This window comes from Saccopteryx leptura, chromosome 2 (assembly GCF_036850995.1).
Source record: "Saccopteryx leptura isolate mSacLep1 chromosome 2, mSacLep1_pri_phased_curated, whole genome shotgun sequence".
In the NCBI taxonomy this organism is placed as follows: Eukaryota; Metazoa; Chordata; class Mammalia; order Chiroptera; family Emballonuridae; genus Saccopteryx; species Saccopteryx leptura.
In genome coordinates this window covers 343,492,444-343,507,795 of record NC_089504.1, presented here as the reverse complement: position 1 = coordinate 343,507,795, position 15,352 = coordinate 343,492,444, and the positions used below count along the sequence as shown (strand labels likewise).

The 15,352-nt window shown below is 45.7% G+C and overlaps 1 protein-coding gene and 1 non-coding gene across 4 annotated transcripts in view; one reads left to right on the top strand and one right to left on the bottom strand.

The window, feature by feature from the left end:
- MPP3 (MAGUK p55 scaffold protein 3) overlaps positions 1-2,650 on the bottom strand; it is a 28,099-nt gene extending 25,449 nt beyond the window's left edge. Inside the window, exons 1-5 of one of the 3 annotated variants that reach the window (XM_066364037.1) lie at positions 2,523-2,650; positions 2,137-2,216; positions 1,312-1,374; positions 929-1,047; positions 599-676 (exon numbers count right to left, since the gene is read on the bottom strand). In XM_066364037.1, the coding sequence (XP_066220134.1) occupies positions 599-676; positions 929-1,047; positions 1,312-1,336 (222 nt within the window). In that variant the 5' untranslated portion in view covers positions 1,337-1,374; positions 2,137-2,216; positions 2,523-2,650. The remainder of the gene's footprint in view (positions 1-598; positions 677-928; positions 1,048-1,311; positions 1,375-2,136; positions 2,217-2,522) is intronic. The other 2 variants (XM_066364039.1, XM_066364038.1) reach the window with 2 other exon arrangements.
- Positions 2,651-7,116: 4,466 nt separating this feature from the next.
- Positions 7,117-7,219, top strand: LOC136396196 (small nucleolar RNA U13). Its single transcript, XR_010749595.1, has one exon. It is a non-coding gene; the product is annotated as a small nucleolar RNA U13 (small nucleolar RNA).
- The last annotated feature ends 8,133 nt before the right edge of the window (positions 7,220-15,352 follow it).

Sequence of the window (15,352 nt, the reverse complement as noted above, 5' to 3'; positions counted from 1 at the left end):
GAAGGCGTAGGAGCTGCACCCGCAGGCTGCACCCCGCCCTCAGCAGGCCATCTCCTGGGCTTCGGTGAGTTTATTCAGGAGCTGGATTTTGTAATCAACAGGGACTGCTTTCCCCAAACCATGCAACACAAAGGACAGGTCCCCAAGAAATTAGGAAGCATTCCTTTAAAAAATGAGAAGCCTGAGCCAGTCAGCAGGGAGGGACTGCAAGTCTCTTGCCCCCAGGACTTCACATTGGGCATCCCCAGACATGAGGTCTTGTTTGACCTATTCATATTGCCAGTCCCCAACAGTCTGGGAACTGCAGATCTGATCTAAATGCTCTCATTTCACAGCCACAGAGACAGACGTTATCAGAAACACACAGTAAGTGGGCGTCATCAAGTCACCACATTCCCCAGCCCAGTCCAAGGCTCCCGAGCTCCCCCCAGCCTGTTAGAAGGCCCAGGGAAGAGGAGGAGGATGAAAGGAGATTCTCGTCACTTTGGGGCTCCCACATCCCAGAGTTCCCTGGCTAAGCAATGGTGATGAGGCAAGATGATGGAGCACTCCAGGGTGGGGAGAGGGCTGACACCGGAAGGAAAAGCCTGGGGCTTACATCCTCGGCGAGGGCCACAGCGCTGTGCAGAACAGGGGTTGGACTTTGCCTCTCGTAATAGCGAAGCTTCTCGTGAATCTGCAAAGACAGCCGATTTCTGGCTAGGGCCTCCCAAGCCAGCTGCCCAGGTTTATCCTGGGCACCACATGGCCCGCCCACGGCTGTCAGGCTGCAAATTGGATCATCCATGGGGCAATGTAGGAGAAAACCCTGCACCGTGGGCTGGAGAAGACCTTCCTGGCAGGGGGATGGCTAAGATGACATCCACAGGCCACAGCTAGCTAAGAAGACCCCTAGGAACCCTCACCAGAGGGGATAAAGGGGCTTCACCTTCATTAAGTAACTGAGGCTTTTTTCACTGAAAACATCCCTCAGGAAGCCCATTTCTTCCTTGTGGTTAGAGTCAGGTCTGAGTTGAGAGGTCAGGAGCGCCAGGGTTTCATGCAAGCCTGAGGAGAGTATAAGGAAAACAAAGTGTAGCAAATGCAATGGTACTTCCATTGGGACTCCCAGGGGGAACCCCCAGTGGACCCTCAAACAACATTTCAGCCCTGTCCTGCAAACAGTCTCTCCCCAGGCTCATTCCCAGGGCATGGAGGCACGGCAGCTCCTGAGAGCCAGTGCTGACAGCGGCCTGCTTTCTTCCCAGCCGGGTTGCTGGGCAGGTTCTGGTCTTCAGGGCCATGGAGGCCCAGCTCCTGGGAGGCACTCACCAGAGTCCTCGGACAGCACCGGCATGTCTGTGCTGGTCAGATCCCCAGCTCTGCCTGTGGATTCTGGGAGAAAGGGGGGGGGGAGTGAGGGGGTAAAGCTCCATCAAGCACATTCATTCAACAAACAGGGATTACACATCTACTGTGTCTGTCCGTGGCCAATATGGGGATAGAGGGGATGGGAACAAATAACTCTCTGCTCACTTTTTTTCCAAAAGGAGAGAAAACTGAGATTTGCTGAGTGCCTCCAATGTGCCAAGCATTGTGCTGGGTGATTCTGTATGACATTTTTCTTAATCTGCACAAAGCTCTGATGAATAAAGACTAATACCACCATTTTACCAATGAAGAAACAGAGGCTTGGAGGAATTCAGTAACTTGCGTGTCAGAATCCAAGTGGCCCCCCTGTCTGACAGTGGGTGCTCCCCTCTACAGCACCACCCTTCCCCTGTGACCTTCTAAAAGGCCTCCATCAAGTCCCTTGCCTGTAACACCTTCAACAAGTACCTAGCTGGGCCTGCAAGCTCCCTTCTTTCCCTCCATTCCCAAGACCCAACCGAGGGGAGCCAACCCCAGAACAGATCATAGAGAGCAGGTGGAGAAACGACCGCGCAGATGGGGAAGCCCTGTCTCAGAGGGCCCCTCAACGTGCTCTGCAGCACGTGGACCTCAAAAAGTACTCCTTCAGAAGGGGACTGGGAGAGTAATGATTCATTCATTTGAAAACATGGGGCCAGCCCCTCTGCGTAGGAGCCCGGGTGACACTAAGATGCGTAAGAATGGTACCTGGCCCTCCGGCCACCGTCCCCCCTACACCAGACTCACCCTCTGTCTCCTTCTAGCTGAGACCCCTACCCCCGTTCCCCCCAGGCGGCCAAGCACAGACTCCAGCTCGCTTTCGGAACCTGTGGGACGAACAAGGAGCAAGGCTGGGCGAAGGAGAGGAGAAACCTGAGGGACGCTGGGGGGCGGTCTCGGAGGATGCCGAGCGCCTGGAAAGGAGCAGGGTGCAAAGGGGTGGGAGTGCAGGAGGGAAGGCCGGGAGCTATAGGGCGGGGACTGAGCTCCCCCTTACCCCCAGCTGGGGACTCGGTGGGCCGCGAGGCTGCCGCGGGCACGAGGGGCAGGTCTCGGCCTATCATCCGCGCCCCCGCCCGGCCCTTCCCGCCGCGGCCCCCGGTCCCTCGTCCGTTCCCTGCGCGGGTTCCTACCTGGGCGCCCCGGGATCTCCGCTCCAGTCTCCGAGCCGCGCGGGGGCCCGGAGCCTCGGCTGCCGCTGGCTCCGCCTTCCTGGCCCCTCCCTGCAGCGGCCGCGCGGGGAGGGGGTGGCGGAGCTGGAGGAGGCAAGGCGAGAGGAGGAGGGAGAAGGGGCGCCGGAGGAGGAGGAGGAGGGGGGAGGAGCGGAGGCAGTCCACCGCGTCTGGCATCGCCAGCCCTCTGCTCGCTCAGGCTTCTTTCTCCTGCGTCGTACCCCCTCCCCACTGTCCTCCCACCCGAGCCCTGAGGAGCCCCCTGCGTGTGTCTCCCCCACAACCCAGCACAGAGCCAGCCTTCCCTTCAGCCCCTACCGCCCACACATACTCACCCTCAACGTATTGGGGGATGGACGCTTGCTTAACATATAGTTAGATTTTGCAAACATTTATGGAGCGCCCTCCAAGTGCCAGGCATTGTGCCAAGCGCTGGGGGTTCTAAGACGACAGAGACAGATCCTGGATTTGAGGGACTCCCAGACTCGGGTGGGGGACCAGCCAGACGCTAGAGCACTCGTTGTAACAATGCAACATGCTGAAAAAGATTGATCCGTGCACGCTGCCCTGGGGGCGCGGAGAAGTAAAGCAGGAAGAAGTTAGACTGGGGAGAGAGCAAGGCTCGTTTCTGCTCCGGTGCAGGCGGGGAAGGGGGGCCGCTTGTGTGCGGGGGCTTCTCCCCGGGGACAGGCTCGGAAATGGCCGTGACGATCACTGACTTTTATTGTGCTGTCCCTGTGCCCCAGGTGCTGTTCAGATCCCTTCGCATCACATTAACGGCTGAGGTAGAGACCATTATTATCTCTGCTCTGTAATTGAAGAAACTTAGGCTCAGGGGTGGAAGGTTGTGTATGAAGGAGCTGCCGGGTGAGTGAGCAGGTGGTTGTGAATATTAGAGGGTGAGGAGCAGGTGAGTCCCTCTCTTCCCCTGCAGCAAAAGAAGCGCAGGAGAGGAAATGGGTCCACAGGTCCGCCCCCCACTCCAAGAGTCTTGCAGTGCACGGGGAAGCTGTTAGTGGCAGAGTAGGTTATGATGACATATTTCCCTCCTTCCTCAAACATCTATACCAGTGCCTTTCCAAATGTAAGGTGCCTATGAATGGGTTGTGTAGGGCTGGAGCGCTGCCAGCTTCTGCATTTCTAACAAGCTCCCAGGGGATGTGATGTTCTTTGTCTTTGGACCCCACTTTGAGTAAAGAAAAACTACAGGAGACATAGTTTTACCTGGGATGCTTAATGTTAGATATGAAGAGCCATCTGATATAGGGTCAAATGATTTTTGACAAAGGCACCAATAAATGATGCTAGGACAACATTCAAATGTGTATGTGGGGGGAGGGGAGGGGACTAAATCCCTACTTCACACCACATACAAAGTTCACTATAAGAGGGACCATAGGCCTGAACTTAAACTAAATTGATAAAGCTTCCAGAAGAAAACATAGATCATCTTCTCAAACTTTCAGTAGGCAAAGATTTCTTAGAAAGGATATAAAAAGCACAGACACTAAAAAAAAAGGTGATAAATGAACTTCATCAAAATTTAAAACTTTTGTTTATCAAAAAAAAAAAAAAGCAACCAAAGACTAAGAGGAAATATTCATAATGGATATATCTGACAAAGGGCTTTTATCTGGAATAAAGAACTCCTACAACTCAATGCTAATAATACCAAAATAACGGGCAAAAGATGTGAACACACACCTCACAAAAGAAGATGTATAAACAGTCAATAAGCATATGAGAAAATGCTTATCCAATATTATTTGTCATCAGGGAAATGCAGATTAAAGCCACCAGCAGGTATCACCATATATCTACCTTATGATTCAGCAATTCCCTCCTAGGTATTTATCCAAGAGAAATAAAACCATTAGTCCACAACACCTGTACCAGAATATTCAGTGCAAAAAAATTTTTTTTAAATAATCTTTAATTCATATTTGCTCATAATAGCCCAAAACAGAAAATAGCCCAGGTGTCCATCAACAAATGAATGAATAAATAAATTGTGGTGTAGTTGTGCACTGGTATGTTCACTCATCAGTAAAAATAAACAAACTACTATTCAAAGATAATCCTTACCATGCAATAACATAGGTGAATGTCAAATGTACTATACTGAGTGAAAGAAAGCAGACATGAAAAATACAAACTGTATGATTCTTGAAGGTCATGATCTTGATGTTGTCAATATACTCAGAGACTTTCACTTATCTGGTCCAAAGACCCAGTTTATTACTCTTATAAAAATTATCCGAAGTACTCCAGAAGAAACAGAAATATTAACTCTATTAATAGAGTAGAGTTGTCAAAGAATTGGTCCCTCAAAAAACACCAGTTAGAATTCTACCAAACATTTAAAGAACAGATATCTTTAACTCTTTTAGAACAGTTATTTTCAACCAGTGTGCCACAAGATTTTTTTATTTTATTTTATTTTTTTTGTATTTTTTCTGAAGCTGGAAACGGGAGAGACAGTCAGACAGACTCCCACATGCGCCCGACCGGGATCCACCCGGCACACCCACCAGGGGCAACGCTCTGCCCACCAGGGGGCGATGCTCTGCCCCTCCGGGGCGTCGCTCTGCCGCGACCAGAGCCACTCCAGCGCCTGGGGCAGAGGCCAAGGAGCCATCCCCAGCGCCCGGGCCATCTTTGCTCCAATGGAGCCTTGGCTGCGGGAGGGGAAGAGAGAGACAGAGAGGAAGGGGGGGGGGGGTGGAGAGGCAAATGGGCGCCTCTCCTATGTGCCCTGGCCGGGAATCGAACCCGGGTCCCCCGCACGCCAGGCCGACGCTCTACCGCTGAGCCAACTGGCCAGGGCCCACAAGAATTTTTAAAACAGACAATATCTGACTATTTAATCAAGGTCACTGACCTCTTTTCCCTTGGATTGTCAAATAAAAAAATGACAGCAACTAATACAGCAATAACTGTCCGGTGTGGATGAATCAAAATTATAGCTTTTTTTTTTTTTTTTTTGTCAGATGGGCAAAATAATTTTTGGTATGCCATAGAATTTTAGTAATTAGTTTATGTGTTCCATGAGAGGAAAAAGGTTGAAAATCGCTGGTCTAGAACATACAAATAGAAGAAAATCTTCTAAATTCTTGTCATAAAGTAAATATAGCATTGGTACTAAAACCTATCAAATAGGCCCTGGCCGTTTGGCTCAGTGGTAGAGCGTCGGCCTGGTGTGCAGAAGTCCTGGGTTCGATTCCCGGCCAGGGCACACAGGAGAAGCGCCCATTTGCTTCTTTACCCCTCCCCCTCTCCTTCCTCTCTGTCTCTCTCTTCCCCTCCCACAGAGGCTCCATTGGAGCAAAGATGGCCCGGGAGCTGGGGATGGCTCCTCGGCCTCTGCCCCAGGCGCTCGAGTGGCTCTGGTCGCAATAGAGTGGGGCCCCGGAGGGGCAGAGCATCGCCCCCTGGTGGGCAGAGCGTCACCCCTGGTGGGCGTGCGGGGTGGATCCCTGTGGGGCGCATGCGGGAGTCTGTCTGACTGTCTCTCCCCGTTTCCAGCTTCAGAAAAAGAAAAAAAAAAAACAAAACAAAAACAAACAAACAAACAAAAACCTATCAAATAAAGCAAGACAAATAAAAAAACACCAAATAAAAAAACACTACAAACCAGTGTCACTTATGAAAAAAAATCCAAAAAACTGTTTTAGCTGACAATTTCACCAGAACATCAAAAGAATAATATACCATAATCAGTAGAGTGTTGATCATTTTAGAGTATTCTAAAAATGGCTTAAGGCCTGACTTGTGGTGGCGCAATGGATAAAGTTTTGACCTGGAACACTGAGGTCGCCATTTCGAAACCCTGGGTTTGCCTGGTCAAGGCACATGTGGGAGTTGATGCTTCCTGCTCTTCCCCCCTTCTCTCTCTCTCTCTCTCTCTCCTCTCTAAAATGAATAAATAAAATCTTAAAAATAAAAATGGCTTAATATTGGAAATTAAATGGCTTTTAATTTTAATATATGGATAAAAAGTGAAAAATTTATAATTTCCACAGATGTTTGAAAAGGCATTCATACATGATTTTTTTAAAAATCTTTCAAAAATGAAGGTGAACAAAAGATTAAACTTCAAGTTACCATAGGATCCAACAACTCCACTCTTAAATATTTACAAAAGGGAAATAAAAATAAAAACACAAAAGTTTGTACAAGAATATTCAATCAGTATTATTTGTAATAACCCAAAAGTGGAAAAAATCCAAATGTCTATCAACTGATAAATGGATAAATAAAATAGGGTGTAGCCACACAATAACATATTACTGTCTTTAGTAATAAAAGAAATGAAGTACTAATACATGTCTCAACATGGAAGAACCTCAAAAAGTTATGTTATGTGAAGAAATCAGTCACAAAAGACCTCATATTGTGTGATTACACTACTATGAAAAATCCAGAATAAGCAACTTTTAGAGGCAGAAAGCTTAGTGGTTGCCTAGGCTTGGGAATAGAGGTGAGGAGTGACTGCTAATGGCTACCAGGTTTCTTCTCTAAGTCAATGAACATGTTCTAAAATGAGATTATGGTGATCCTTTTTGGTTCCTAAGTGTGATGATTGGGTGTTCATGCTCTTGTGTGACATGTGCCTCCCTCAGATCTTGTTATGATGTCGGCACACTACCCATCTGACGTGAAGAAAAAAATAAAATTAAAATAAATAAATAAATAAAATTAGATTATGGTGACAGTTTTACAACTCTATGAATATATCATACTAAAAACCATTGAATTGTACACTTTAAATGGATGAATTTTATAGTGTGCAAATTATATCTCCATATGGTTGATTTCATAAAAAGGAAATGGTCTAAATCCTCCAAATAAAAGACAAAGATTTTCAGGTTGGATTTTTTAAGAAAGCAAAACTTAACTATGTACTTGCTAGAAGAAAATCGAAGTATGAAGATACTGATAAATTAAGAAAAAATGAATAAAAATATATTTGTCATGGAAACACTAATGAAGAAAGCTGAAGTGACTACATTAATATAGGGCAAAATAGACTTCAAAGCAAGAAATATCAAAGCATATTCAAGAAAAAGTAGATAACCTGAATAATCATATATCTATAAAAGAAATTGTAAAAAAAACATATTACCAAGGATAAGGGGGAATATTTCATAATGATAAGGGATTAGTTGAACAAGAAGTCATTTCAAGCCTAAATGTGTATAAATGCATAATTAAACCTCAAGGTGCCTACCATCACCAGAGTCATTTAACATCACTCTGGGTGTATTGCCCATTACGAGAAGACAAGAAAAAGAAGCAGGTAGCTCAGGTGATACATGGTATGCCTAGAAACTCAAAAGTATTGACTAAAAATAGAAATAGAAATGATGAGAAAATTAAATGAAATGACAGAGTACACACACTGATATTAAAAATTCAATGACTTTCTTATGAACAAAAATAATTATAAAGTATAATGAAAAAATATTTTAAACTATAAGTGTAGGGGAAAAGTGAAGGATCTATTGATATATAGAGGGGGAAACCTTTAAAATGCTTGTAAAGGACATATAAAACAAACTAGCTCAGATAGAAAAAAGGACGGTTCAATGCTGTAAATATGTCAATTATTCTAAAATAATCTCCAAACATAACTCAATCCCAATTAAAATATAAAAAGGATTTTCAGAGGGAACTTATTAAATGCTACTAAAGTGAAAATCAGCCCCAAGTAGATAGCTCTATTGGTTAGAAGGGTGTCCAGTATGCAAAGGTTATGGGTTCAATCCAAAGTCAGGGCACATACAGGAACAAATTGAACAGATTGATGTTTTTTTCTCTCTCTCTCCCTTCCTCTCTCTAAAAAATAAATCAATAATTTTTTTTTTAATGAAAAATAACCGGCCCTGGCCCATTTGCTTGGTGGTAAGAGTATTGGCCTAGCACGTGGAAGTCCTGGGTTCTATTCCCAGTCAGGGCACACAGGAGAAGCAACCATCTGTTTCTCCACTGCTGCCACTCCCCTTTGTCTCTCTCTCTCTCTCTCTCTCTCTCTCTCTCTGTCTTCTCCCACAGCCATGGTTCAATTGATTTGAGTGCATTGGCCCTGGGTTCTGAGGATAGCTCCATGGAACCTTCACCTCAAGCACCAAAAATAGCTTGGTTGCTAGCTTGGCCCCAGATGGGCAGAGCATCAACCTCAGACGGGGAGTTACCCGGTGGATCCTCATCAGGGTGTATGTGGGAGTCTGTTTTTCTATCTTCCCTCTTTTCACTTGAAAAAGAAGAAAAAATATGAAAAATAACCATTGATGAATAGCAGGAAAATTCTGAAAAAGAAGAGTTATAGGACCAGGTGGGGTGGAGTGAAAGGTGGCACTAACTCTATGAGATATGATATGAAAACAATTTTTAAAAGTGTAGTATTGTCTGACCAGGTGGTGGCACAGTGGATAGAGTGTTGCCCTGGGACTCTGAGGACCCAGGCCTGAAACCCAAGATCACTGGCTTGAGCGCAGGCTCACCAGCTTGAGCACAGGGTTGCCAGCTTGAGCATGGGATCATAGACATGATCCCATGTTTGCTGGCTTGAGCCCAAAGGTTGCTGGCTTGAGCCCAAGGTCGCTGGCTTGTGCAAGGGGGTCATTGGCTCAGCTGGAGTCCCCTGGTCAAGGCACGTATGAGAAGGAATCAATGAACAACTAAGGTGCTGCAACAAAGAATCAATGCTTCTCATCTCTCTACTTTCCTGTCTGTCTGTCCCTGTCTGTCTCTCTCCCTTGCTAAAAAAAAATTAAAATTAAAAGAAGTTTTAATACTTAAGAAACCACCATCAACTAGACAAATAGAATAAAATAGAAAGTACAGAAAAAGTCTTCCTGTATATGGTAATTTAACTTTTTATAAAGATGACTTTATAAATATACTCATATGCATATATATATATATAAATGTGGGAAAAGGAATTACTAAAAAAATGATGTAAAGACAACTAACTCTTCTTTATGCAAAAAGGAAAAAAAGCTGGATCCCTACCTCACTCCTCACACCAAAATACTGTCTCAGTGGATTTAGGAAGATCTTTCTAAGCAAAATCTATAAGACCTTTCTAACCCAAATCTATAAAGAAAAATTTACATATGTGTGACTAATAAAATGTAAATAATTTTATAGACAAAAATATTATTTGTAGCTCAAACAAGGGGTTACTTGGTCTGCTGAAGCCCCACGGTCAAGGCACATATGAGAAAGCAATCAATGAACAACTAAGGTGTAGCAACGAAAAACTGATGATTGATGCTTCTCATCTCTCTCCATTCCTGTCTGTCCCTATCTCTCTCTCTCTCTCTGTTTCTGAAAAAAACAAACAAACAAAAAAAACGACAAACATGTTTGTTTGTTGACATCCAGTGCCATCCAGTGCCATCAAGGATGTAAGGAAATAAACACGTTCACACAGTGAGAAGGAGTAGTCATTGGTGTAAGATGATTTAGCATTTTTTATTAAAATGTTTATATGTACATGTTCTTTAGCCCAGGGGACCTTTGGGCAGGGAGGTTAGAATGAAAGGAAGCAGAGAGAGACATGTTTGGGTAAGTGAGGGTTTAGAGCTGGAGGGCTGGGGAGAAAGCAGCATCCCAGGACAGAGAAGGTGCCTCAGGGCAGATTTGGCCAAGATGAAGCCCAGGCTGGTCACCTCACCCAGCCAGGCCTTGGCTTTCCTGCCAGGAAAGCCACAGAGTAAGAAGATGAACTCAAGGCCAGAGAAATTAATAACTTGGGGTCCATCTTTACAGGGAGAGGAGAGTATAGGATGCCGCTCCTATACTGCAACATTGGGTTTGGCCTTCCGCCTGTCCAGACGCCAAAGGGAACAGGGAATAGTTTCAAGAGGAGAAATGGGCTCACTCCCAGATACACTTCAAGAGGATGAGTCAGAAGGGTCTGAAGAAAGGGCAGCTCAGGTCATTTACATCTCAATGAAAGCCAGGGAAACTATAACTACTTTTCAGGGGGGATTTCTGATAGCTTTTCCTATTTGTTATTTTTGTTACTCCATCACTTTGGATTTGTGAACTAGAATACTAGATACACAGGAAAGTGCAAAACATGACAATTTAACAAATTACTGAACACCTGCGTGGCCACCACGCCGATGAAATGAACTCTGCCGGCCCCGGCAGCCTCTCACAGATCACATCTCCCCACAAAGACAACCACTACCCTGACTTTTCCAGTAACCACTTCAGCTTTCTGGTTTTACCATTTACGATACATGTCACAATCCAATACCAGTTCGTTTGATCTGCTTTCAAATCTCATCTAAATGGGATTATACAATACAAGATGTCTTTTGTACGCCTGACTTCTTCCACTCGACATTATTTTATTTTATTTTTTTTTTACAATTTATTCTTCTTGTCTGTGATGTGTATAGCTGATATTTTCTCCCACGCTGTGAATATGCCCTTTCATCATTCTTCCTGAAGTCTTTTGATGAACAGTTTTTAATTTCAGCAGTCTAACTTATCAGTCTTTTCCTCTGTGGTCTGTGCTTTTTGTGTCTTGTCTAAGAACTCTTTCCCCACCCCTGAAGCCATGAACATATGCTACACTAGTTTCCAAGAGCTTTATCATTTTGCCTTTTTCATATAGTTTGGTAATCCACCTAGAATTGGTTTTTGCGGATGATGGAAGGCAGGGATCACATCTCACATTTTTTGCCATGTGTTGCAACATACTGATTGACAAGCCCACCCTCCCACCCCACTACTCTACTGTGTCACCTCTGTCACAGATCAAGTGTCTACACTGTATCCAGGCAAAAAGGGCCCAGGCCCTGGGTCCCAGGCTTTAGCATCCTGCATATTATACTCACATGCGTACTAAAGAGCATATGGTGTGTCTCTTCACATTTGGAACATTATTTTATCACTGTTTGTGTCACATCCTGTGTATTCATTCATTCTACATGTTGAATAAAATGTATGTTGGGCATTCTTACTTTATTTCCTATTTCTCTTACCCTCTCGTCTCTATTTGCCCCCCTTTCATTTCTCTCTGTTTCATTCTGGATGATTTTGGGGTTCACTGTTGTCATTTCAACTGTGTCTCACCAGAAACTTATTTATTGAATTCCTAAGTCTAATTATTGTATTTTTCAGTCTTAGAATTTTATGTTGTTCTTTTTCAAAACTGCTGGATCATTCCTTATACTTTCCAATTTCCTGCCAAAAATTTCAGGCTTGACTTTTAACTCCTTGAGCACGGTAAGAATCGATGTGTTGAGGCTGCTCCTGCTGTTCTCAATCTCTGCCATCTCCACGGGTCTGTTTCCCTTGCACATTCTCGCTTATGAGTCTTCTCTCCTCACACTTTATCTGGTTCTCTTTCATTGTATATTGGCTTGTATTTGGGGGGGGGGGGGGAAGATTTTTAAATAATTTGAAGCTTAAACTGATGCCATTTTCTTCCAGAAAGGATTTTCATGGGTATTTATTATTATTATTATTATTATTATTACTCAGTGAGAGGAGGGGAGGCAGAGAGACAGGCTATTAAATGTGTATATGTACATCCCTAGACTCTTAACTCGTCCCCTTAGCTGCTTCTCTGAATCAGTAGATGCTGCCAAGGACAAAAGCACCTTGCATGCTTCTGGGTTTCCACTCACAGACTTTGGCTAGGTAATCCCTCACGTTTCTGTTAGCTCTGCACTTTTGTCTTAAATAAACTTTACATTGTGGACTAACTTTTTTTTTTTTTCCTGAAGCCGGAAACGGGGAGAGACAGTCAGACAGACTCCCGCATGCGCCCGACCGGGATCCACCCGGCACGCCCACCAGGGGCTACGCTCTGCCCACCAGGGGGCAATGCTCTGCCCCTCCGGGCGTCGCTCTGCCGCAACCAGAGCCACTCTAGCGCCTGGGGCAGAGGCCAAGGAGCCATCCCCAGCGCCCGGGCCATCTTTGCTCCAATGGAGCCTTGGCTGCGGGAGGGGAAGAGAGAGACAGAGAGGAAGGAGGGGGTGGGGGTGGAGAAGCAAATGGGCGCTTCTCCTATGTGCCCTGGCCGGGAATCGAACCGGGTCCCCCGCACGCCAGGCCGACGCTCTACCGCTGAGCCAACCGGCCAGGGCCTGTGGACTAACTTTTAGATTATTTAGAAACTCCTTGAATGTCCTTCATTCTATCTGTTCCTCCTAGCATTAACATTTTACATAATTAAGATTCATTTGTCAACTAAGAAATTCACTTTGGTACATTCCTAATGACTAAATTCCAGACTTTATTAGTATTTCACTAGTTTTTCCACTAATATTCTTTCTCTGTTCTGGGATCCAATCCAAGATACTACATTGCCTTAAGCCTTCTATGTTTTTGAGAGGATTAAAAAATATGCCTATTTCACCCAGCTTCTAAGAGAGAGGGTGGTTCTCATTACCTGGCCTGCTCTTACTGCCCTCCCCCTTAGAAGGAAAAAAATCCTTAAAACCGTGAACATAAAAATCTTAAAAAGATTTTCCAGATTTGTATCAGTGGAGAAAGCCGAACAACTGAGTTTGCCACTGGCTGAGGAAGGCAGGGGCCGTATGTGGAATAGAAGATGGAATTGTATGAGAAAACAAAAATCAAACTGCAAAATCTCTGTGGCTAAACACATAAAAGTCTGGCTCTTGCTCGCAGCAGGTCTGCTGCAGGTGTGGTAGCTGTTAGGGCAGCTTTCTTCCAGGTGGTTACTCAGGGACCCAGGCCCTTTTCAGCTGTGGCTCACCCATCTTTGTTGAGAACCCATCTTCCCTACTCATGATGTTCCTTCCAAATGAGAGAGTCAGCCCCGTGGTGTAACACCCTTGCTCTCTCTCCACATCCCTTATTTGATAGATGAATTGGAAGGAGAAATGAAGCATGTACCACCCAGCCCTCTTTTCTTCCTTTTCTCTTGGGAGCTGGCTCGGCAGCAGAGAGTGTGTGTTTGCCCTGACACTGTGCACCTGAGTGTGACAGGGATGGTCCCGGCCCCACTATGCAGGGTGGGAAGGAGGCCTGAAGTTTTCTAATATTGCCCATGACTGCATAAAATCTGCTTAATATGGGGATTCAATATTAGGAAGCCCATTTTCCTTACCAAAACCTTGTTACTGTACCTGTATAAGCACAACTTGCTCTTATGGTTTTGCTGGGGGGGAGGGGGTTGTTTGTTTGTTTTAAATGAGAGGAGGGGAGATACAGAAAAAGACTCCTGCATACATTCCAACCAGGATCCACCCAGCAACCCCCATTTGGAGCTGATGCTATGCCCATCTGGGGCCACTCACAACCGAGCCATTTCTAGCACCTGAGGCAGAGACTCACGGAGCCGTCTTCAGCACCTGGGGCCCACGCACTCAAATCAATCAAGCCATGGCTGCAGGAGGGGAAGAGAGAAAGAGAGAGAAAGAAGGGGGAAGGGGAAAGGAGAAGAAAAAGATGATCACCTCTCCTGTGTGCCTTCTAGGTTTGAGCAGGATCAAACCTAGGACTTCCATACTCTGGGGGACGCTCTACTGCTGAGCCAACCAGCCAGGGCTGCACTTATGTTTTTCATAGATTCATTCATCACCTATGACAGTGGTTCTCAACCCAGTGTGATTTTGCCTCCCAAGGGGATATTTGACAATATCTAGAGACATTCTTGATTGTTACAACTAGGGGGGCAGGGACGGGACTACTAGTCTCTAGTAGTAGAGGCCAGAGATGCAACTAAACAACCTAAAATGCTCAGAATGGCCCAGACAACAAGGAATTATCCGGCCTCAAATGTCAATAGTGCTGCTGTTGAGAAAACCTGATCCGATTACCGTTGGCAGCCTGTACATGTAGTGGAAGTGGGTGCCGCGCTGGGGTCATCCTTCCAGGGCTCGCACTAACGTGACCCTCTGCCTCTGCCCAGCAGTGCACCCAATCACTGTGAGGTTAAAACCTATCTTCCATGTCACCAGAACACACACAATCCCCCCCTCCCAGAGCCACTGAGTTAATTCTTTAAGTATTAACTAGCCAAGTGGAAAAAAATTCCAACTATATACATCAGAGTACACATGCCAAAATGTAAACAGTAGTTTACTGAGGGTCAGACGGGGAATTATAGGAAACCTCCTTCCTCTTCTTCTCCTTCTTCTCCTCTCTCTTCCTCTCCTTCTCTTTCTTCTTCTAACATTTCTGTCTTGTGTAAAACTTTGCTTACAGTCTGTATGAAATTTGCAATAAAAAGATAAATACCTGGCCCTGGCCGGTGGTAGAGCGTCGGCCTGGCGTGCATAAGTCCCGGGTTCGATTCCCGGCCAGGGCACACAGGAGAAGCGCCCATCTGCTTCTCCACCCCTCCCCCTCTCCTTCCTCTCTGTCTCTCTTTTCCCCTCCCGCAGCCGAGGCTCCATTGGAGCAAAGATGGCCCGGGCGCTGAGGATGGCTCCTTGGCCTCTGCCCCAGGCGCTGGAGTGGCTCTGGTCGCAACAGAGCGACGTCCCAGAGGGGCAGAGCATCGCCCCCTGGTGGGCAGAGCGTCGCCCCTGGTGGGCGTGCCAGGTGGATCCCGGTCGGGCGCATGCGGGAGTCTGTCTGACTGTCTCTCCCCGTTTCCAGCTTCAGAAAAATACAAAAAAAGAAAAGAAAAGAAAAGATAAATACCCAACAGTGCTATTTTGGAAAACGATGTGTCAGGGCTCCCTCTAGTGTCTGTGTTTGTTTTGTTCCTTTCAAGGAGGATTTAATTCTACCGTGGGAAACCGCTAATTTACTTTTTTTAACGCCAAGATGATTCAGCGTGCATG